The following is a 21,722-nucleotide window of genomic DNA, read 5'->3' as shown; positions in this document are numbered from 1 at the left end:
GCCCCGGCTCCGCATGCGCGCTGCGGGACGGCCCCGGCCGCTCGCTCGGTGAGGCGGGGGCAGCGGCGGCGCGGGGTCCCTGCAGCGGAGGAGCCGCCGGGTCCCCCCCGCCGCCGCCTCCCCGGCGTCCGTGCCGCATTGCGGGGCCGCTGTCACCGCGCTGCCGCTCCCCGCCCGGCGCCGCAGCCCCGTGGGCGCGGGGGCCGAGCTCTGTCCGTGGTCCCGGCGGGGCCGCAGCCCCTCCCGCTGCCATGAGCTTCTTCGGGTTCGGGCAGAGCGCGGAGCTGGAGCTGGTGCTGAGCGATGCCGAGAGCCGGCGGCGGGTGGAGCACAAGACGGAGGAAGGCAAGAAGGAGAAATATTTCCTCTTCTACGACGGGGAGACCGTCTCCGGGCGGGTGGTCCTCACCCTCAAGCACCCCAACAAGCGGCTGGAGCACCAGGGCATCAAAGTGGAGTTCATCGGGCAGATCGGTGAGCGGGCACGGGGTTGCGTTGCGCCGAGGCCGGCGCGTCCCTCTCGCCTTGGTCGCATTGCCGGTTTGCACGCACGCTGGCGCGAGGGCTGGGAACATCCCTACACCCTACGGTATGGAAATCCCAACTAGGTTACGTGTGGAAATCCCAACTAGGTTATGTATGGAAATCCCAACTAGGTTACATATGGAAATCCCAACTAGGTTATGCTGGCTCTCGAGCAGTTTGCTGTGCGGAGAATTCCCGTGGCCACCTGCAATTATTCCACCCTCCGCTCGAGCTGGGTGACCCCAGCTGTTCTCCGGGCAAGCTCCAGTCCTTTTCCAGGTCATTGTTCTCTTGTCCTATTTTCTCACTCCTGCTTGGCCACTGATTTCAGCTCTAAAATATATATGCTTGGCAGTAGGGTAGAATTCAGTTTCTGTCCTGAGCCTGGACACCCTGGCCACGCCAGCTCTCGGGCGCTGTGCTCCAGGCTGCCTTGATTCGCAGCTCTACAAGCTGTTTGCATTTCTTGTGTGCCTATGGATTTGGTGCAGCGGGAGGCAGTGGCCGTGCCAAAGACCGTCAGTCAGGTGGGCTTTGTCCGTATGCCTCAAATCACCAACTGCACCTTCCCAGCCCCTACCCCACGATCAGCATTCCTGAGGCCCGCAGGCTCAGCCCAGCTGATTCCAGCTTTTATTCTCTGAGCGGGTGACCGCGCATCCCTTCACGGTTAGTTGGGTGACTTCGAGTTGTTCAAAACTTGTGGTTGCCTGTGCGTGTAACCAATTTAGATTTAATATTTCCTGCTTTCTTGGAGGAAAGGCAGCCGCCACACCCGCTCCTCCATCAGAGTGGTGATGCCCATGTTTCATGGAGCTGCCTGAGACACACACACCAAAACAAGTCCAAGATGTTCCCAGTGATGCGATGGTGCTTGTGCCTCGAGTCTGTGGCGCTCTGTACTTGAGTTTAACCCTCAAAATCACTGCGCCTGCCACCTTTGCATTGCAAATCTTGTGGTGTAGGAAAGTGAAGCAGAGGTTTCCCCACTCAGCCCCGATACTGCTGGTGTTTAGTATTTTTGATGTGCACAACGCTGCCTTTGGAAAGAAAGGGGAAGCCGGGCAGGTAGATCTCGTATGTGACGGAGTTCATCAGGAGCTCGCTCATGACCTCCTGCTATCTGATTATGATCATCAGTGGAAATTAAGCATGAACTTTGCTTCCTGCTCCGGTCTGTCTCCCCCGTGCTGCTTCTGATTCCCCACTTTGGAAGACTTTTGAGCCACATGTATTTAGACTAACTGCTCTGAATTCATGTTATTGCCCAAGGAGGGTGTGCTGGGAGCTGCTGGGGCTGCACATTAGTCCTTGCTTTCTGCCCATCTGTTAAAGCGCTGAAGTTTGTCCTGCTGATGACACTTCCATAATGCTTTCCATCTCCAAACAGCTTCTCGTATGTTCTGACTTGTCGCTGCCATGAGGTCAGTATCTATCGGAGACAATTTAGAAGGTAGAGAGGCTGTGACATCAAGGAGTGATGTGTCACAGGAGACACGGCTTGTCCAGGCTCCAAACACCATGTCCTGCATGGTGAGCACAGAACCCACATAAGATTTTGGTTCACCTGTGTCCTGTGCATGCCAGCAAATACGTTGGCAGGTTCTGTTTTTCATCTGGAAACCTTATAGCTCTGAAAACCTAAAATTACAGCTTATACCTGTTTGAAACTCTAATGTCTTCTGAAGTGTGGGAAAGATCAATTCTTCCTCTTCTTAAGGCTGTGAATTGCAAATCTGTGCCCTCCTGAGGCAGCAGAGAACTTAGTACGCTGACATTTGCCTCCCCTTGCTTTAAATTCGATCATTGCCTTCTGCATCGTGTGGGCAGATGATATATTCCACTTTTTATGCGGCACGTGGCTTCTCCCTGTCACATCAACAAGCACCTTCAATGGCCACGTTCTCAATGCAGAGAGAGTTGGTTTATTTATGTCACCTGCCTGCCCAGCCTAAAGGGCTTGATGGCACTCGCTGCTCTGCTAAGTGAGGGGTGTTCCAGTGCCAATATTTCCATTACAGAGATAAGGTGAGCAGAGGGGTGTGCGCAACAGACATTGCTTAAAAGCCGAAATCTCATTTTGCATCTCAAGGAGCGGAGAGTCGCGGAGCTGAGTCTCACTGCAGTTCCTGAACGTTACTAATACCTCTGAGAAGCCTCCTCTGCACGGTTTAGTGCTGACACTGAACTTGTGTGTATATGACTGCCCGATGACTGAGGTTTTTGTTTCCTCATCTAACCGTATCAGATTGGCTCAGGCTTTACCTGCTAGAAGGACTGTGTGGGTGTCTCGTAGTCGCGCAGCTCACAGGCAGGGTTGGGGAGGGCAGGTTTCATTGATGGTTATGTGTGGTACAGAGCTGTTAACGCCCGGAATATTGTGGAGAGAATTATTGGAAGGGATTGCGTGATCTGCTGGCTCCTCTTCTCAAATGATCTGAACATAATTAATATTGATAATAGGTGACCCATGTCACCCTAAGGCAAGCCAAGTTCCTGATTTGCTGTAGTAGGTGAGGCTGTGCGGACCTTTTTTTTCATGTTTTGGGGAGGAAGGTTCTGGCCTGCATGTTGCTCTGATGAAGAGCATTGTGGCCACAGGCTCCCCTGGGAGGTTCTGTGAAGAGTGGTGAAGGAAGCCGTGATCTGGAGAAAAGAGTTGCTCTCAGCTGGGACATCTCTCACCTTTCCTCGCTGTGCCACAGAGAATTAAGCATGACTGGACTTTTGTCTTCCCAGAACTCTACTATGACCGAGGAAACCACCACGAGTTCGTGTCCCTCGTGAAAGACCTGGCCCGTCCTGGTGAATTCACTCAGTCGCAGACATTTGACTTCGAATTCACACATGTGGAGAAACCTTATGAGTCCTACACGGGGCAGAATGTGAAGCTACGGTGAGTTTCCTCCCCTCGCTGACCCCAGCTCTTGCATTGATATCATACTGGAGCGCAGTGACCGTTCCCAAACATCCTTGCAAGCTTATAATGTAACTAACTCCAAATGAATTTTGGTGTGCTGAGTTGTAAAAGGCTGTCTTTGAGGGCTCTACTTTTATAAGCATGCATCAGGCTTTATGGAACTTGTTTTGCACCATTTAAGTGATAAGTAAATCCATCCTTTCTGAATCAACCACATAATTTCTGCTTTATTTTGTAATTAAAAAACCAAAATAAATTGTTTGCTTGAGTCTCCAACAAGGACATTTTTGCTGCCTTGTAATCAGTCTTGTCAACTTGAATTGTGCTCTGTAAGGAAACAGATACCCAGCTTGCATCTTGTTCTTATGTTGTAAACTGTACTTCACATCTAGGCAGTCCAGTTGACTTGAAATCCAGTCACTGGCTTCGAAGCAGGGGCTGGAAAATTCCGAGGTCTGCGGAAAGAAGTGTGCCTGTGGAGACCGGTGGGATTTAACCTCTTGCAAAAGGGCACTGGTTTTGACAGTGCAAGCTGTTACACACATCCCCAAAATGGTGCTTGGGCAACTCAGGCCCACAAACACAGGAAAGGTTAGACAAGTCTTAGAGTCTGCTTTTCCATTTGAAAATTCCTTTCTGTCTTTTCCAACACGGGGTGTTGGCCGCTCCAGAAGCCAGGGTAGCATTAGGACTGCGTGGCTAGCCCAGTGCAGTCCTTTCAGCCCCACGTTTTGTTTCTGTTTTGTCTCTGGTGCTACCTGTGCAACCCTAACGGGAGGGGGACTCTCCCTGCAGGTATTTTCTCCGAGCGACCGTCAGCCGCAGACTGAACGACGTGGTGAAGGAGATGGACATAGTTGTGCACACCCTGAGCACCTACCCAGAGCTCAACTCCTCCATTAAGATGGAGGTGGGGATTGAGGATTGCCTGCACATTGAGTTCGAGTATAACAAGTCCAAGTAAGTGTCTCTGGAGCAGCTGGTGGCTGTGGGGAACCATCTGCTGGAGGGGACAGCTCGGTGTGGAAGCCCGAGGCGTGTGTCTTGCATGTGATCCTCAGAAATACAGCTAAAGTGGGACCTTAATTCAGGCACAGAATTTGGAAACAACTCTTTTATAAACTACTTTTAATGCATCTTTCCCAGCTGCTGCTAGCAAATCTCCCTGCAGTGTAGCATTTGGATTAGTTTTAATTGACCTAAAAAATTGGTTTGGGAGGCTTTGCTGTCGCAGGGGTTTCTTGCAGATATTCCGCTTGAAATTTTGGCTTTAATTTATCTGATCACGCGACGTGTTCTTATTGATTTCCGAATGACCAAAGGGTGAAAGATGCAGTGCTGTTTGCAGCAGCATAGCGGAGGTGGTTGATCTGCCATCTGAAATCCGCAGCTGGGCTGTGGATAAGAGCAAAGTGCCTGACAAGCAAGTTCTTGCTCTTCGGTCCAAGTCCTGGTGTTTTTATTTGGTGCTTTTCTTCCTTTATGTCCTAGGTATCATTTAAAAGACGTGATTGTCGGGAAGATCTACTTCCTGCTGGTGCGAATCAAGATCAAACACATGGAGATAGATATAATTAAGAGAGAAACAACGGGGACTGGACCCAACGTCTATCATGAGAACGACACAATAGCTAAATATGAGATCATGGATGGGGCGCCTGTGAGAGGTGAGAAGGCAGATGAACCCTTCAAAATGCCTCTTCTCAAGTCTTTTTGGGTGGGAACACAAGTCCTGCAGTATATTCAGCTGAGTCTGTGCTCAGTAGTAGTTTGTATCCTATTTCACTGGTGGGCTCGTGGCAGTTGAAATAGGTGATTAAATATGATCCCCTTCCTTCTCTGGTATGATGAGGAAGAACTGAGGCACAGTAAGTTGCAATGACTTAATTCTTTTGATGAAGCAGTGGCAGAACCAGGAATAGATATAAATTCACTGTTGGCATGGGCCACCAGCTGGCATTGCTGCAACTCGGAGCAGAAAGATGGTGTTTTAGCTCTGTGCCAATCTCTTGTGCCACTTGTTTTCCAGTTCCATTGCCCAGCAGAGTCACCTGCCAGAGAAAATGTCACCTTACTCATTTTTTCCTGCAGTGCTGTCTTGATGCAGGTCACAAATGAGTCCTGTGCTGTTACAGTGGAGATGGAATAGCTGTCAGCAAGGGTAGGATCCTGGCTATGGACCACACGTGCTGATTTTTGAAGAGAGTTGAAGTCTTTTAGCTCGTCCTACTCCACTTGTGGAAACTGTCATAAAGGTTGTGGCCCAGTGAGATTTTGGTTTGCTTTCCTAGTTCGTATCCGTGCGTTCTGTCTGTGCTGAAGGTTCTGTTCACTTTGTAGGGGAATCCATTCCCATCAGACTCTTTCTGGCTGGCTACGAGCTGACTCCAACGATGAGGGACATCAATAAGAAGTTCTCGGTGCGTTATTACCTCAATCTGGTGCTGATTGATGAGGAAGAGAGACGCTACTTCAAACAGCAGGTGAGAAACAGAGCTCTGAGTTCTTCCTGGACCTGCAGACTGTCACTTGAGATGCTGTGTTATAAAGACCTTCTGGGAATTTGGGATTCCCATGGGAGAGAATCATGTTCTTGGCTGAATATCTGTAAGGACTAGGCTAGTCTGCAGAGAAGGAATAGTCCACGCAGGTCAGATGTGCATGGTGGTAGGGTTACATGTAGAAGGTGCCCACCTGGGACTTATTTTCCTCTCTGCTGCCCTGTGGTGGAGCTTCTGTGCTTCACCTTATCAATTCTCATGTGGCAGCTGATGGCAGCAGGACAGAGATGCTCCAAACATCCAGTGGGTCGCTGAGGAGAAGCACTTTACCCAAATTTTCCAGGAAGGCTGCATTGCGAGGCCTCTTCTTGCCACTGCAAGTGGCCTCATACGCGTGGGCGCAGGTGGAAAGTGCCAGCACAGGCTGAGTTCTCGCTGGGTGCTGCCCAAGCTGCTTGGTTCAGCCTCAGGGTCCGGGTGGGGCCGGGAGAAGGTCTCACAAGCCCTGACAAGCCCCGCTGGCTGTGTTACTACAGGAGGTGGTGCTTTGGCGGAAAGGAGACATAGTGAGGAAGAGCATGTCCCACCAAGCAGCCATCGCGTCCCAGCGGTTTGAGGGGACGTCCTCGCACGCTGAGGCAAAGACCCCCGGCCAGCCCGCAGAGAACAACGGCCGGCAGTGAGAGGCCACGCGGAGGAAAGCTGCTGTGGAGCCGGTGGGGACAGCAGCACGGAGGACGAAAAAAACCACTTCAGAGACTTCACGAAAATAAATATCCGTTTTTGACTTAATTCCTTTCTTCAAAGGACTCGTAGGGTGGGAAGGGATGGGAGGGCGAGGCGAGCGGGAGCGCTGGTGGTGCGGAGCTGAAGGTACCTCAGTGCTTCCCAATCAACTACATTCCTCTGGGGTCGGCCGCTTTGAGGTGCGGAGGCTGCGGAGCTGCCTGATCTCCTCTTTGCCCCGAGACTCTTTTCAGCGTGGCGGTGGGGAGGGAGAGAGCAAGTGAAGGCCAGATCTGCTGCTTCTTCCCAGCGGTGTGGAGGTTGCTTTGGGGCGGTGTAGGATGGATGATTTTTCTTGCCTTTCTGACACAGTGAGCAGCGGGAAGGTAGAGGAGGGAGAATGAGACTGAGGTGCGGACTGCTTGAAAATGCTGAGTGTTATCCCCTCGCTGCCTCCCCTTCCTCTTCATGCTGGCGTTGGATTCCTTGTCACAAACAGTTGTATAACGTAGTTGAGTCAGCCCTGGTGCTGCCAGGGCAGCGGGCGGGCTGTCGTGTCCTTGCTGGGGAGCTCCTATCGGCCGCGTCACGTCGAGCGGGAGCTGCGGCTGGTAGGAGGGAGTGAGGCGTGCGAATGTTGTAGGAGGTGGCACAGGTTGGGCAGAGCAGTGAAGGTCCCAGTGCTGCTGGGCAGGAAAGTAGCAGGGACAGGAAGGCTCCTGGCCAGGGGCAGTGCCTTCCTAGTCATGTCCCGGCAGCTGCCTGAGTGCCCCTGAGATTCAGTCTCTCTAGTTGCTGCACTCATACAGGTCCTGGCTGCTGCAGAACAGGGGCAGACCAGCTCTGAGGGGTCTAGAGAATCATTTTGGAATGTCCAAAGTAAATGGGGGCACTCTTGGGAGCGTGCACATGCTGCCCTGCTCATGTCTGTGTCCTCGTGGCAGGGCAGGCTTTGTAGTAGGGACAGGCGGCAGCATAGAAACACGTGTGTGTTGTTTTGCTTGCTCCCTTGTGCCTGTGGGATGAGGATTAGTAATTCCAGAAGGTGGATGCAGTTGTTTGAAGAAGCTCATGTGTGTGTGCTGCTACGTGAAGCCAAGCGGCAACTGGAAGGACAAGCAGAGCTCTCTGATTCCAGAGATACCTTCCTGAGGCCTGAGCTGAAGTCACCAGTGAGGTCTGAGGGTATGAACTGAGAACCTGAATGCGGGTTTAGTTTCTTTTCTAAAATAAGCTTCTTTTAGTCTCCAGCTAAGTAGAATCATGAGAACATTCCCAGAAGGGAGTCACTCCATTCAAAATTAGATGTGGCTTTGTAGACTTGACTGAACCTGGAGAATATCCACGCTGTTTAGATGCCCTCCAAGGAAGCAGGTGGTCAGACCTCCTACCAGATGGAGAGACAAGGCTGTGCTAAATCCTGGGACATGAGCTGTATGAAGTGGGATTTGTCTGGATTTCCCTGAGAGTTTGTGGCTCACTAGGGTTTTGTCCAGCTTGCTTTTGACCCTGGAATCAATGTCCTCTGCCTCTGTTCTACAGCTCAGTGTGGAACAGTTGTCTTGCAGCTGGGAAATGGAAGTGGCTTCTGCTTTGTTTAGTGGAACAGTGCTGGTGGGGGGAATGGGGACTGGGTGGGAAGGGGAGCTTTTATGTAATAAGACAGCTACTGTATTTCAGTGATAAATGTGTGTTTCTGCTTGCCAAAGTAAGTTATCTTTCACTCACCACGTGTAAGGATGTGTTTTTTAGTAGAGCTGGACAGTCTCACTCTGTTGTAGAGGACACTAATGATCTCATCTCTGCTGAACGCTCATGTCGCATCATGTTTCTGCTCTGTATAGTAAAGACGTGGCTTGCTTTTCTTTACATGAGAAGTCTGTGCCATGGGCTGGAGCCGTGTCTTCCTAAGACTGAAGCAAAAGCTTACTTTAGACACCCACCTTGCTATGCCAGGGTGGTACCGGCTGCAGGCCTCCCATGGCAAAGGAATCTGGATGTTACTTTTGACACTCACTCTACTCCCTGCTCCGTGTAGGGGGAACCACCTGTGCTGTGGCAATGCACAATCATCTGGAGACAAGCGCAGCTCCCTCTGGGAGCCCCTGGGGATACCAGACTATCTTTCGGCACCCTGACCACCCTTTAGCTTTCCCCCAACTCCCATCCAACCTTGAATTTTTTTCCTTGCCTATTCCTCTTGATTTTAGGCCATGTGGTGTTAAAGAAACCCCATGGATGGAGATGTCGCTGCATTCCAGGAGTGTTTGTTTACTGGCTGAACACCCTCAGTACTGGGTGTAAGAGAATTGTCTGACAAGACAAAGGACTGTAAGGAGATTTCTGTTAAACATCTCTTCCTCACTTCTGGAGGGATTACTTGGAAAAGGTGCATGAGCCTATACATGGGGTTGGTTTGGGTTTTTTTTCCTACTTTTGTGCCCCCTTCCCCCATGTCCCTACTTGTGGAACCACAACTTAGAAACAATCCCCATTTTTACTTACTCTAAATGGACCATTCAACCTGTTACCCACCAGGCCCTCTGTTTTTCTGGGGTGGAGCAGATGTGCTGAGCATCTTTAGAGAGAAGCTGAAGCATAAGGTCACTCCAGGAGGAGGTACTACAGAAAAGCATTTCAATAGCATGGTGAGGGGCGGACACTTCGCGCAGTTGTTTCCCCGAGCTGGGTGGTTCTGTTCAGTACTCGGGTCATTCCCTCTCTCCCCGGCCAAGGCAGGCAGGGGCAAGCGTACAAGTACTAAACCAAGCAGTGAAACCTGTAATTAAGCCTCTGCTGTGTTTACATGTTTCTTAATTCGTTGTCTTTTCAATGGCTGTATTTTAAAACTTGGGTTTTTTGTCTCTCCAATTAAAAAGAGCCAGTCCTGGCTGTCAAATGCTGTGCATGAGTTTGTCTGATATGGTTTATATTGCCCGGACCGGGTGGGTGTTTTTGTTGTTGCAGCAATCAGGCTGGATGTGTATATACATTTAAATTTTCTTGTTCTAGACAGAAGCTTAGTGATACCTTTCTGAAGAAAAACGTTCTTCTGCAGTACATAGAACTGCACTGGATCCTGTAATAAACATCCTCAAGGAGGATGTACCTGTTTCGTCCTTCAAGAGATAAATTGCAGATTTTTCCACTATTAAAAAGGGAGTAGCTGCAATTCATTCTAAAAGGCTTTATTTAAAAATAAGCAAAAATAACAGTGTGTCAGAATAAGGGACGTAGAGCTGCAAATCATGTGCGGGCAGGTTCTTGTTGCTGTGATTGAGCAAGTAAACTTGAGAATGACGCTGGTTTCAGAGGAGGCATCAGCAGGCTGGGTAGAAGCTGTGCTGCTCTTGGTTTCTTAATGTGGCTTTTCCTCTTCCAGGCCCAAGACAAAATCAAATTCCTCTGCGTTGAAAAGGTAAGGAAGAAAAAGCCATAATTGGAACTTGCAGGTTCTCTGAGCGAGGGCTGCCTCGCCGCAGCAGGAGTCCAGAGAAGGTCCTTACCTTGTGTCAGTGGTTGGATGGAAAGACGTTGCCTTGTGAAGAGCATCATGTTCTTCAGGGGCCCTCCATCTGCTTTGTGTGCCAGGTGGTGAGCCTTGATTTCAGAGAGGGGGATGAAACGTTTTGTCATCCGCACAAACTGGACATCCACCTGGGAAGTGACGGGCAGCAAAGGGGCACGGTTGGAGAAGGATATAGCCTCCAGATGGCACATAAGATGTTTGCAGGGATAAAGATGTTAAAATGAAGCAAATGACTGATGCATATAATGGTATGGGAGCTTCTCTTTGCTCAGGGCTAAAAGAACCTGCAGATAGTTCTGGCAGGTGATCATTTACATGAATCTTAGCACCGTGCACTAGCAACATACATTCTTGTTGTCATGGACAATACAAAATTAAGATGTGGGATGTAGGCAGCCTGTGAACAGCAACTGCCCTCTAATTTAGTGTGCCTCAGAACTACAGGGTTGTTTGCTGTAGACTGAGAATGGTATTAAAAGATGTTCAGTCTCTTTCCTAACCCAGAATTCTGCCATGCATGGAGGTCAGTTTTGCATCCATGTAAGGTTTGAAAGCCTAGGGAGATACATTTTGGCAGCTTTCTGGAAGAGACGGGGGAAAAGGTAGAGAAAACAATCAGAATTGGATTTCCTCTTGAGAGAGAAAAAGGTAGCTAGGCCAGGACAGAAGCTTAAGAAGACATGCAATATGATGCATAAAAGCTTCTACCTTTACTTGGCTTGCACATAGAGCTTGAAAGAGCTGTATTTAGTTTACTACATTACCATGGACCATTTAGGGTTCTCTTTTCTGCTGGTGGAATCATAATGAGGATCCTTCTGATCAAACTGTGTATGATCAGGGTATGCCTCCTTTACGATCTGAAGCAGAACAGGAGAAGAATGTGAGACAAGTTCCCATCAGTTAAAAACTGCTGTCAGCAAAGGGTATGAAGTGCCCTTGGGAAAGCTGTGGCTAAATATAAGGAATAATCCTGATGCAAAGATCAGCCTTGCTGAACTCTCTTCTGATAAATTTCCTTCCTTTACATTTCTTTGGTTGAAGCACTGCAGAACAGTGTGGCTGTTAAAGAAGCATCGTCACCTCTTCAGAGAACGATGTGGAAGGAGCACATGCAACAGAGGAAAACTGGGTTGATGATGACAGTCTTTGTGACCAGTTCTCCTCTTAAAGAAAAAGCTTTCCTGCATCCTAGGTTTTGTATTACTGCCTTGCAGGCTCAGCTGGCTAGAATTTAGTGAATCGGATTTTAATCAGAGTGTGGAGCAACACTGGACTTGGCTGGAAGCACCATGAAATGTCAGCAGGACAGCAGCAGTTTGGTTCCATTTCTCTGGGGAAAGACACCTGAGCGAGCCCTGCTGTGATCTGCGCTGCTGAGCCAGGATGCCTGGGCTCATTCGCCGCTCTGATTAGACTTTCGCACTCCTTAAACACCGAGGCATAAGTAGGACTAATGAGCTGTTCAATAACCCACCAATTTCTGCTTTTTCCACCCCCCTTAAAACACAGAACGGGAAAGATGCACTCACCTTGACAATGCCAACAACGCCAGGCTCTTTACAGTTGCTGTGGTAGAAGAAGGCCTGCTGCCCAAGTTTCATGGCCCTCAGGAAATTCCTCGCCTGTTGGATGTAAACAGGAGACTTGGAGCAATTTGTATCAAGCTCTCAGGGTTTCATTACAAGCAGCTTGGAACGAGAACTAACAGGAGAGGTACATGTGCTTCAGAGCTACTCAGATAAGGTTTCCTGCAGTAGTTGTACAGATGTTTTATGCTGCAAGGAAATGAAGCAAAAACAAGGCTAAAGAGCAAGATGCCATTTGTTGGAAAGTATGTGGGAATTTAACAGCTCAGCCACCCTCATTCAGGGATAGCAGAAGACTCAAGTTAATTGTCAGCAGCAGAGCATATCATATGTGAGAAGGAAGCATATATAGGAAGGGGATCACACATTGTAGGGGAAGCACACGTGGATTTCCTTTGCAGAGAGGTCTGGAATAGAAAGCTGTACACTGCCAAGGCACAGTATTTGGGTAAGTACAGACTTGCTAAAAGGTGTCAAGGGAAATAAAGGCTGGTCTAAGCTAAAGACAAACTGGGTTATTTGATAGAATATTACACAGCCTGAATGCTCCTTCGACCTAGAGGCAATTAGGCAGGAGTTTTGACTCCTGACAAAATGCACTTGTAAAAAACAGGCAGAGTGCCTCATAGGGAAATCCTTCAGGCAAAGGGAGCAAGTTACCTGTGGGGAGAGCCACCTTTTTTCTGGTGCTTTCAGTGACTCCACCTTTGACATGTGCTCCTTACCTGGTAGTTTCTTACTCCATCCCAATGGGTTGTCTGGTTGGGCTGAGCTTTCAAGTCATCAATGCTGAACTGCCAAATGGAATGAAAATACAGATTAAGCCCAGGTCATTGTCTACATTGTGCCTAAACACTCGTTCCCAGGAGCTCCTTCAATTGTAGTACAAATTTAACACGATTTTTTTGGTTCCCACAGGGGCTAAAGAAAAGCTCTCACAAAGGAGGAACACTGCAGCAGTGGAATGTCTGAAATAGATGCCGCCCCTGCTACCAACAGCTAAGCATCCTGAGGGCCTGATTTCCTCTTGCATGACATTATCAAACCCCAAGGTTGTCATCTTGTAGAAGAACAACATTATCTTTCTCTTTTCAGGAAGACAGGTGGGTTTTGAGAAGACACAACAGTGTTAATATTGCAAACAATCTGAATTGTTTGGTCCTGTAACTAGGTGTTCAGGCACTAATGCTCTGGATAGTAGTCAAACTACTTCTGTACTTCTCTGAGTAAGGATGGTGTCAGTGCTTACTTTCACATCCACTCCCTTCTCGAGCCTGCTCTCTGGTTCCGATTTCAGAAGCCAGTGACAATACGTTATCTTGCTTTCCTCCCCGCCGGAGTCGGATTCTTTTGTCTTCTTCCAGTTCTTCCATCCAGACTTGGAACTCCCAGCTGGAGGTTTTGTGGACTTCTCCTCTTCCTCCTTATCTGGAGTCTCCTCCTCAGTTTTGGCAATTTTAGCATCAGGCTCTTTTTTATCTTAAAAGAAACAACATCAAAAAAGGAGCATTAAGACAAAACCAGTTTTGTTTCTGACAGGGATTGGTGCTGAAACATTTTTAGTCATCCAAGCTAGTTTCACATACTGGTATTTGACTGCAGCAGAAGTTTGGTGCACCCCACATGCTATGTGTAAAGTAGTAGTGTTATGCACCAGTGTATCTGAATATTTCTAGTTTGCACCTGAAATAAGGATATATTTTTTGTGTGTCATGTGCACAGACATAGCTTAATAGTCATACGTAATCATAAAAAAGCCAGGCCAGGCCATGTTGCTCAGATGAAGTGTAGTTTCAGTTTTTTTTAATTGATCACTGAGAAATCAACTGCAAGGTAACAAAGTTGATTTAGGTGAGTCTAGTGAATAAGAGGAGAGTTCAGCAGCAAAGCAAGATATTTTAATTGCTGCAGTAGCTGGAAACCTTAGATGAAGCTTCCACTATGCTGCCTGTTCAGAGGGGGTGGATATCTCTGTTTGTCCAGGACCCAGACAGCAAAACGTAATTATTAAGTGACTAAAGGGTAAGAAGATGGTTATCAGCTGGAGCTGATTAAGCAGATGAGTGGCACAGGTGAGCCCACTGTGCAATTTGTTCATCTTACACCTGAAACACCATAGGATGTTGCTTCAAGTGCAAGGTTTTTGCCTTGTTTTTTGATGTTGATGTGGGTTTTTTTCTGTATTTTTTGTATATATATATATATTTTTAATATATGTTTTTTTTTTCAGATGGTACTACATCAGCTTCCTGCCACTTATCTCAGTCACACATGGATGCTCAGCACCTTTTTACAGAGGAAATGCTGTCTGTAAGACATGTGGCTTTGAGAGACAGATGGTTAAGATGACTGTAGTTTCGATATAGCTTGGAACCTTAACCAAGAGATGCTAAATTAGGATGTCAGCACAGACCTGCTGCTGCTCCTTTGTCCCTCTTTCTGCTTGGCCAAGGCATCTCTGGTCTCTTTGAATTATCTTCACTGAGAAGCACCTGAATGAGAGAAGAAGGAGGAATTACTACATATTCAGGCAAGCTGGAAAAAAAGCAAAGATAACTGAGACTGTAAAAGCTGTACAGTAAGTGGAAAGTAAATAAATGTTCGTCCTTGGGCTCGGCCGTTTCCTCTATGAGTGCGAACGCTGGCACTGGTTGAGAGCCGCACCCTTGGCGTGGGGGCAGGCGCTCTGATGGACACCAGCAGGAGGGGGGCTGCTTTTTGGTGCAGCTGTTGGAGAACAGTCCCGAAGGCGCTCGGGGTTTTAGCCGAGCTGCGCAAGAGGAAGCTGAGCTTTTGGGAAGGGGAGAACAGCTTGTCCCCAGAGCTCAGCCCAGCCTCCCACCGGGGGTGTGCAGCTCCGCTTGTTGCTCGCAGAGATTCTGCGTGCAAACGCCCTTGGGGAAAGCAGCAAGCTGGCTGCTCACCCCCCGGCCCCTCCTATCAGCAGCCCGTTGGATTTTTATTTAGCTCTGAGCTGGCCAGGGCGGCTGGCATCAACTTTTCCACCTTCTGTGCCAAGCTTCCCCCCGTCCCTCCCACCCACGCCAAGCCCCCGCTCACCGGCTATGGCCTCCGCAGCCCCTTCGCCTCGGGCAGGGGACAAGGATGCTCTGGGCTCGGCGCAGGACGAGCGGAGCAGTCGGAAGCGTGTGACCGTTATGCAAAAACTCCAGCCCGGCCCGCGGACTCGCCTCCTTCCCCGCAGCCACCGCGCGAACGGGAGGTACCGGGGTCAGGACTACAGCTCCCAGCGGCCCCGGGAACCGGGAACAGCTCCGGGCCAGCCCCGCCATGGCGTGGAGAGCGGCCCGGCTGCTGCGGCGGGGGAGCCCGGCGGGCCGGCGGGGGATCGCCGCCTGCATCGACCGTAAGGAGCCGCACGGCGGGGAGCGGGGCCCGGGGGGATCCCCGCGGGGAGGCGGGTGGAGCCCGTCGGTGACATGGGGCCTCCTGGCCCCACATCACAGAATGTGAGGGGTTGGAAGGGCCCTGGAAAGCTCATCCAGTGCAATCCCCCATGGAGCAGGAACACCCAGCTGAGGTGCCACAGGAAGGGGTCCAGGCGGGTTTGAATGTCTGCAGAGAAGGAGACTCCACAACCTCCCTGGGCAGCCTGGGCCAGGCTCTGACACCCTCACCCCCAACAAGTTGCTTCTCCTCTTGCAGTGGCACCTCCTGTGTTCCAGTTTGCACCCATTGCCCCTTGTCCTGTCACTGGGTGTCACCCAGAAGAGCCTGGCTCCATCCTCCTGACACTGCCCCTTTCCATATTGATCCCCAGGAATGAGTCCCCCCTCAGTCTCCTCTTGTCCAGCTCCAGAGCCCCAGCTCCCTCAGCCTTTCCTCACACGGGAGATGCTCCACTCCCTTCAGCATCTTGGTGGCTGCGCTGGACTCTCTCCAGCAGTTCCCTGTCCTTCTGGAGCTGAGGGGCCACAACTGGACACAATATTCCATGTCCCTGCTCCCATTCCCTGTACCTTTGCTAGAGCTTCCCAGCTTTTCAGCTGGAATATCCCAAAAAGACTCGGTGGAGCACTCAATGGGGACAGACCAGGCTGGCTGTACCTGTTTCTAAGCGGGTTATTCTGCAATGAAAGTATCTCCTGATGGAAGCCATCTCCTGATGTCTCTGGTGACCAGAACAGTTGTGTCCCAGCGAGACCCCTCCCATGGGATTCCCCAGTGCTGCCCAGCTGAATTGCTTCCACGGTTAATAGTAACCACATTTCAGACAACAGCAGCATCCCTATGAGTTTTAGGAGAGGAACCAACAAAAGGCTGTTGGATCTATGCGCAAATGATCGTGGTGGCCCCGAGAAACAGAGAAATGATCTCTGCTGCAGAGACCCTGTGAGTTAAGGGCCACTTTGTAATTGTTTGGATACAGGAGGGGTGGTAGCGCTTGTCTTCCGGCAACAGACGCACATTCTGATCTCTTCCTGCTTTTCCAGCATCCGTCGGCCTGACCGAGGAGCAGAAGGAATTCCAGAAAGTTGCCCTTGACTTTGCTGCCAAGGAGATGGCTCCTCACATGGCAGAGTGGGACGAAAAGGTATGGCAGCCTCACAAGGGGTCTCATCCCAGGGGTTCCTGCAGTAGCTCCTCGGTGCTGTAATGCCATCTGTAGAGATTTTATTTGAAGCTGTTGCTGTAGCTGGGGTGGGAAGCCATCAGAAATTCCTTGAAGTTCTCCTAGCCAGGCAATTCAGCCATCTGACACCTGAATCTACTCCTGAAGATGGCATGTGTCTGTCTAGGTAGCCACCTCTTCTTTAACCCCCCTGATTAACTTAAGCTCTGCAGCAGTTTGGGACTGGACTCAGTAGCCCACGTGTACCAAAAGAGTTTGAATTTTGGGATTGAATTGATTGTGAATGTTCATTTGTGCTGTCTCTGCTCATCCCAATAGGAAATATTCCCCGTGGAAACAATGCGGAAGGCAGCCCAGCTGGGATTCGGCGGGATCTATGTGAAACCAGACGTCGGTGGCTCTGGATTGTCACGACTTGATACCTCTGTAATCTTTGAAGCTTTATCGACAGGATGCACCAGCACCACTGCTTATATGAGCATCCACAAGTGAGTGTGTCTGCGGAGGGGCGGATGGTGTCAGCCGGGCTGGAAAACACCGTTGTTCTGTGGGCTCTAAACCCACCTGGAGATAGATCTTCTGGTGCTGCTTATTATTTACAGTAGGGACCCCACGTAGACACATCCTGTGAGGTCTTTTGATGGCAATAAACAAAGAGGCTACAAAAACTGAGATGCCACCAAGAAGTAATTTTAGCCTTGTGGCATGCAAGGTGGGATTAAGGCCTGGATTTTGTTGCCTGCTTTTCCATTTTAGCTGCCTATAGACAGTAACCTGCTGGGAGCAATATGCTTTCAATCCTTCGTGTTTTTGGAGCTTTGTTCCTCTGTTCAGCCAGGGATGTTCTCATTGGACCCGCATTCCTCCCAGGGCCGTGTTCACCTCCTGTAATGCTGCTCCTTCTCTCCTGCTCCAGCATGTGTGCTTGGATGATCGACACCTTTGGCAATGAGGAACAGAGGCGCAGGTTTTGCCCATCGCTCTGTAGCATGGAAAAATTTGCTTCTTACTGCCTGACTGAGCCAGGTGAGTATCCTCAACCAAGAAATCTTCTCCCTTCCCTCACTCCTAACAAAGTTTAACTGGATGGGAATGTGGCACCGAGCTGGAGGTAAAAGTTTTGTTTCCATGTTCTTTTTTGTAATCACTGGGGAGTCTGGAAGGGGTGTGCGGTTTTATAGGCTCTGGACCTGCTGCTTCACTGGCTGCTTCCTTCCCTTCTGCAGGAAGTGGAAGTGATGCAGCTTCCCTGCTCACCTCAGCTCAGCGGACAGGGGACACCTACGTCCTGAATGGCTCCAAGGTACCTCTTTGCTCCTCCTAAAGCAGCTGGACAGCACTGCATGTACAGGGGGCCTGGGTCTCACCGTCCTTTCCATTTCCTACTGTCTCCTCATCTCTGTGTGTTCTCCCAAGGTAGGACCCGCTCTGTAGAGCGTTCACCAGAGCTTAGAACAGTTGAGCCCCTAAATACCCCCTGGCTTTGTACCCCAGCTGCTGCTGCAGGCTCAGGGTTAGCATACAGAAACCATCCCATTCTTCTTGTGCCCTTCTGCAGGCCTTCATCAGTGGCGGAGGTGACACCGATGTGTACGTGGTCATGTGTCGCACAGGAGGTCCCGGCCCCAAGGGCATCTCCTGCCTGGTGCTGGAGAAGGGGACACCGGGGCTCAGCTTTGGCAAGAAAGAGAGGAAGGTAAGAGGTTTGGTTTTCACTTGCTGTGTGCTGGAGGGAAGCGCAGGACAGAGACAAGCTAGTCTGTGCAAAGCATTGGGGATCTCTTCTTGGATGGGACTGGAGTCCCAGCCTAGGGTGTTTTTTCCAAGCCAAGTCCAGGTTTGGTGAAGTTTGCTCAATACCTGTACCTTTGGTAAGTGAAGGATTTTAATCTCAGGAACATCAAGGTTCGTTGGATCTGTGCCTCTTCTCAAATACACGCATTGCAGTTTCCAACTCAGCACACTAAGCCAAACCACATAGACCACAAGCGCTCTGTGGCAGTTTAGCAATGAGAGCGAGGGGTTGGGAGCAGGCTGGGCAGCTCTCTGCTGTGCTGCTCCTCAGGCGCTCTGGAACGTGCTCCGTTCTTCCCCAGGTAGGCTGGAATTCCCAGCCAACTCGGGCTGTGATCTTCGAGGACTGTGCCGTCCCAGTTGGCAACCGGCTGGGAGCTGAAGGGCAGGGCTTCAGCATTGCCATGAAGGGACTGAATGGAGGCAGGATAAACATTGGTAAGAAAGACCACTGAGAGCAAAGGGAGGAGAGCAGGATCATCTTGTCACCCGTCTGCATTCGCTTCGTGTTCATTCTGTGTCCTTGGCTTCTCCCTCCAGCTTCTTGTTCATTAGGAGCTGCTCATGCCTGCGTTCTTCTGGCTCAGGAACATCTCACTGTCCGCAAACAGTTTGGGGAACCCCTGGCAAACAACCAGGTAACCTCTCCCTTGGATCTGTGCTCTTTCTGATCCTGGCCAGCGGTCCCATCACTCACTCCACAGGGGAGAAATCAGGAGTGTGTTTTTCCTGAGAAGGAAAGCATGTCAGGCCTGACACCTGCCTGAGGGTCGTGGCGATGTGGTGCAGGACCATCCAAAGACGCTGGCTTAATTTTCTCCTCTCCTGCTGGCAGTACCTGCAGTTCGGGCTGGCGGAGATGGCGACGCGCCTGGTGGCAGCGCGGCTCATGGTTCGCAACGCGGCGCGGGCGCTGCAGGAGGGACGGGAGGACGCGGCCGTGCTGTGCTCCATGGCCAAGCTCTTTGCCACCGATGAGTGCTTTGCGGTATGTTACTCAGACTTCAGTTGGCATCGAACTACATGCTGGGAGAGCCCTCTTGGTGCCCAGAATGTCTTTAAAAAGTTTGACACCGTAGGGACCCAGACCCAAGCACGTCCATTGAACCAGAAGACTCATTTTAGGATCAGGATGTTTTCCAGGAAAGGATTCTGCACCCTGTGGAGGCTGCAGGATTAGCCTCTCCACAGTGTGGGCCTCCTGGCCTCCAGTGCTTTCTACACTGTTTTCCAGGGGACCAAGTAGGGAGACAGGACAGAGCGTACAGTGCTTTTATTTTCAAAGGATAATACATTGGAGGCAGATTGCTCCGAGGTACCAAGTGATCCTTCCTAGACCATTGAGACCATTGAGAAAAAGAGAGAAAGCAAGAAGGGAGGAAAAGAAAGGAAAAGGAAATTTGCACCTTGACACTTCCTAGATTAGTGTCATTTAGAAGCTACTGTATTTTCTTAGCACTCCGCATTTTTGCTATTTATTATGTTTTATGTCCCAAGTTGACAGGTAATAACGCATGGAGTTATGTTTCAGTTGAAACCAGAGCTCTGAGCAGGTTCCTTGGCTGACTGACCACTAGATGGTGATCTGCCGTTTTGTTTTTTCATCAGCAGCACCGTGGAAATGCAGCAAAAATTGCCTTAGTTAAGCAAAGTGTTTCCTGGGTATTTCTATGCTATAATGTTCACGTAAACACGCCATTAATGTGAAACAGCACTTAGGTAACGTGATAGGGTCGAGAGCAGCGCTGATGGGGACTGAGAGCACCTTGATGTCTTGCCACACTTTGTTAAGAGATTAGGTGATCAGAAAAAGAAAAATGAGCCCAGGTTCCTGAGTTCTTACCAAGCTTCTGTCACTGACTTGTCCTCGACACCATGCGAACCACTTCACCAGTGATGTTGTCTTCTTAGATCTGTAACCAGGCTCTGCAGATGCACGGGGGCTACGGCTACCTGAAGGATTATGCCGTGCAGCAGTTTGTGCGAGATGTCAGAGTCCACCAGATCCTGGAAGGTAAAGGACACTCTTATTACCAGTGACTTGGCAGGGAAGCCAGGAGAGAACAGGCTCCGAAATCCCTTCACACACTAAAAGGATACCTGCTAAGGGTACCAGACGGGTCTAGTGTCTTTCTGCATGTTAAACAGAAAAGCAGAGAACTCAGATGTTGGTATATATCCAGTTCTGCTTGATGCCTGGTGCCCACATCCTCTCGATGCCCAGACAAAAAGCAGGACAAGCATCTAGCACTCCGAAGCCTTTCCCAAGCCATGTGTTGGCACTCGGCAGTTGTATTTTGGCCCAACGCCTCCCAAATGCTGCTTTGGTGGGAAAAGCTTTTCTGTGCTTGGAGACTGCAGATCAGGGACGGAGTCTCATTGCTTTCACTGGGGGAAGAATTGGACCATCTCCTAATTGTCTTTTGCACCCTCGTCCTGCTGCAGGTACCAATGAGGTGATGAGGATGATTGTGGCCAGGAACCTGCTCCAGGGCTGAATCCAGGAGCTAATCTCCAGCCTTAAAATCCTTTCATCTGTTACAGCTCGGTCTGTTTCCCTCCCCTGTTCACCAGCTCTCTCCCTGGGAGTGGAGAGGGGGACGCCCCAGTGGAAAACAATCTTTCTGCCTTGGGCTGGCAGCTGGATGTCACCCACATGCTGCCACAGCTGCGCCCTGTGCCTGGCAGAGCTGCCTGTATTGTGTAGCCTGAAGACATAAACCACAGTTGCAAATAACAAGCCTCTGTCTCCAAATCTCGATGGCGGGCTGCTCGGCACCCACCCTTCCCTGAAACAGCAGCGCTGTGGGTCGTCCCTGCTGAGTCAGGACTGACATGGGGACTTTAAGCAGCCTCATCCTGGAGGTCTCCTTCTCTATCAGTGAAATCTTTACATCGATGGAACTAGTCTCTGTTTAAAACCCGTCCTGGGCTCTAATTGCACCCCTGGGACACACAGCCCTTGCAGAGCGCAGTGGGTTTTACCCGAGGAGCAGGGTGCCGTGGTTTGTCCAGCGGCTCCTTTGCTACTGTACTGATTGTTGTTCCCCTGTTCCCACCTGATCTCAAACCGTACAGAGGTATAAATAAAACACTAAGGTCCTGCGCAGAAACATTTAACCCTGCTGCCTCACATCACTGCTCCCCGCCCTGTAAAATTACCAAACCCACCGGTAAATTCAGCTAATTTGGAATCATTAAAGCCACGACGGCGACTTTACCGAGAGCGGCGGGAGTTGTGATAATTTTCCTCTGTGGTATTTCGGTATCTAACCAGCGGCCCTGAGGGGACAGGCCCTGGCGGTGGCTGCTGCCGCGCTGCCGGCCGTTCCCTCAGCGAGGCGGCTGTAATGGCCTCCCGGTGAGGGGTCTCGGCGCTGTTCCCACCCGGGCGCCGATCGTGGGGTCCCCCGGGGGGTCCCCGCCGTGCGGAGGCTGGGCCGGCCCCGCCGCCTCATGACGGGCACCGCCAGCGGCCAATGGGAGGCGCCGGCGATGGGGAGAGGGCGGAGCGCGGCGGCGGGCAACCAATGGGAGGCGCTGG

The 21,722-nt window shown here is 50.5% G+C and overlaps 3 protein-coding genes across 6 annotated transcripts; 2 read left to right on the top strand and 1 right to left on the bottom strand.

Annotated features, from left to right (window-relative positions):
• The first annotated feature begins 46 nt into the window (after nt 1–46).
• VPS26B (VPS26 retromer complex component B) lies at nt 47–9,571 on the top strand. The gene is made up of 6 exons (XM_065855551.2): nt 47–474; nt 3,265–3,421; nt 4,241–4,405; nt 4,937–5,112; nt 5,786–5,928; nt 6,483–9,571. Exons 1-6 carry the CDS (start codon nt 252–254, stop codon nt 6,627–6,629), a joined length of 1,011 nt encoding a protein of 336 aa, XP_065711623.1. The 5' UTR covers nt 47–251; the 3' UTR covers nt 6,630–9,571.
• Nucleotides 9,572–9,844: 273 nt separating this feature from the next.
• Nucleotides 9,845–21,584, bottom strand: THYN1 (thymocyte nuclear protein 1). 3 transcript variants are annotated; one of them, XM_065855553.2, is made up of 9 exons: nt 21,400–21,584; nt 20,022–20,185; nt 14,204–14,282; nt 13,040–13,269; nt 12,516–12,584; nt 11,734–11,826; nt 10,966–11,061; nt 10,179–10,329; nt 9,845–10,077 (listed from the first exon to the last, which is right to left on the bottom strand). In XM_065855553.2, exons 3-9 carry the CDS (start codon nt 14,244–14,246, stop codon nt 10,031–10,033), a joined length of 729 nt encoding a protein of 242 aa, XP_065711625.1. In that variant the 5' UTR covers nt 14,247–14,282; nt 20,022–20,185; nt 21,400–21,584; the 3' UTR covers nt 9,845–10,030. The 3 variants fall into 3 exon arrangements, with proteins under 3 accessions (XP_065711625.1, XP_065711624.1, XP_065711627.1); XM_065855552.2 differs by lacking the exons at nt 20,022–20,185; nt 21,400–21,584 and adding an exon at nt 14,851–14,985; XM_065855555.2 differs by lacking the exons at nt 20,022–20,185; nt 21,400–21,584 and adding an exon at nt 14,368–14,507.
• ACAD8 (acyl-CoA dehydrogenase family member 8) lies at nt 14,967–21,298 on the top strand. Of its 2 annotated transcripts, none has more exons than XM_065855550.2 (11): nt 14,967–15,157; nt 16,245–16,345; nt 16,703–16,872; nt 17,301–17,410; nt 17,611–17,687; nt 17,943–18,080; nt 18,481–18,616; nt 18,719–18,816; nt 19,014–19,166; nt 20,090–20,192; nt 20,624–21,298. In XM_065855550.2, exons 1-11 carry the CDS (start codon nt 15,082–15,084, stop codon nt 20,674–20,676), a joined length of 1,215 nt encoding a protein of 404 aa, XP_065711622.1. In that variant the 5' UTR covers nt 14,967–15,081; the 3' UTR covers nt 20,677–21,298. The 2 variants fall into 2 exon arrangements, with proteins under 2 accessions (XP_065711622.1, XP_065711621.1); XM_065855549.2 differs by having other exon boundaries at nt 17,223–17,410.
• Nucleotides 21,585–21,722: the final 138 nt, after the last annotated feature.

This window comes from Patagioenas fasciata, chromosome 24, assembly GCF_037038585.1.
Source record: "Patagioenas fasciata isolate bPatFas1 chromosome 24, bPatFas1.hap1, whole genome shotgun sequence".
NCBI classification, from domain to species: Eukaryota; Metazoa; Chordata; class Aves; order Columbiformes; family Columbidae; genus Patagioenas; species Patagioenas fasciata.
The sequence above is the reverse complement of the archived record's forward strand: the minus strand, read 5'-3'. Positions and strand labels throughout refer to the sequence as shown.

Coding starts and splice junctions, on each gene's coding strand:
- VPS26B (XM_065855551.2), top strand. CDS start 252: ATGAGCTTCTTCGGGTTCGGGCAGAGCGCGGAGCTGGAGCTGGTGCTG. Junction 3,422..4,240: donor GGGCAGAATGTGAAGCTACG/GTGAGTTTCCTC, acceptor CTCTCCCTGCAG/GTATTTTCTCCGAGCGACCG. Junction 4,406..4,936: donor TTCGAGTATAACAAGTCCAA/GTAAGTGTCTCT, acceptor TTTATGTCCTAG/GTATCATTTAAAAGACGTGA.
- THYN1 (XM_065855553.2), bottom strand. CDS start 14,246: ATGCCTTGGCCAAGCAGAAAGAGGGACAAAGGAGCAGCAGCAG. Junction 11,827..12,515: donor ATGGAGTAAGAAACTACCAG/GTAAGGAGCACA, acceptor TACATCCAACAG/GCGAGGAATTTCCTGAGGGC. Junction 10,078..10,178: donor CATCCAACCACTGACACAAG/GTAAGGACCTTC, acceptor TTTTCAACGCAG/AGGAATTTGATTTTGTCTTG.
- ACAD8 (XM_065855549.2), top strand. CDS start 15,082: ATGGCGTGGAGAGCGGCCCGGCTGCTGCGGCGGGGGAGCCCGGCGGGC. Junction 19,167..20,089: donor CCACCGATGAGTGCTTTGCG/GTATGTTACTCA, acceptor TTGTCTTCTTAG/ATCTGTAACCAGGCTCTGCA. Junction 20,193..20,623: donor AGTCCACCAGATCCTGGAAG/GTAAAGGACACT, acceptor GTCCTGCTGCAG/GTACCAATGAGGTGATGAGG.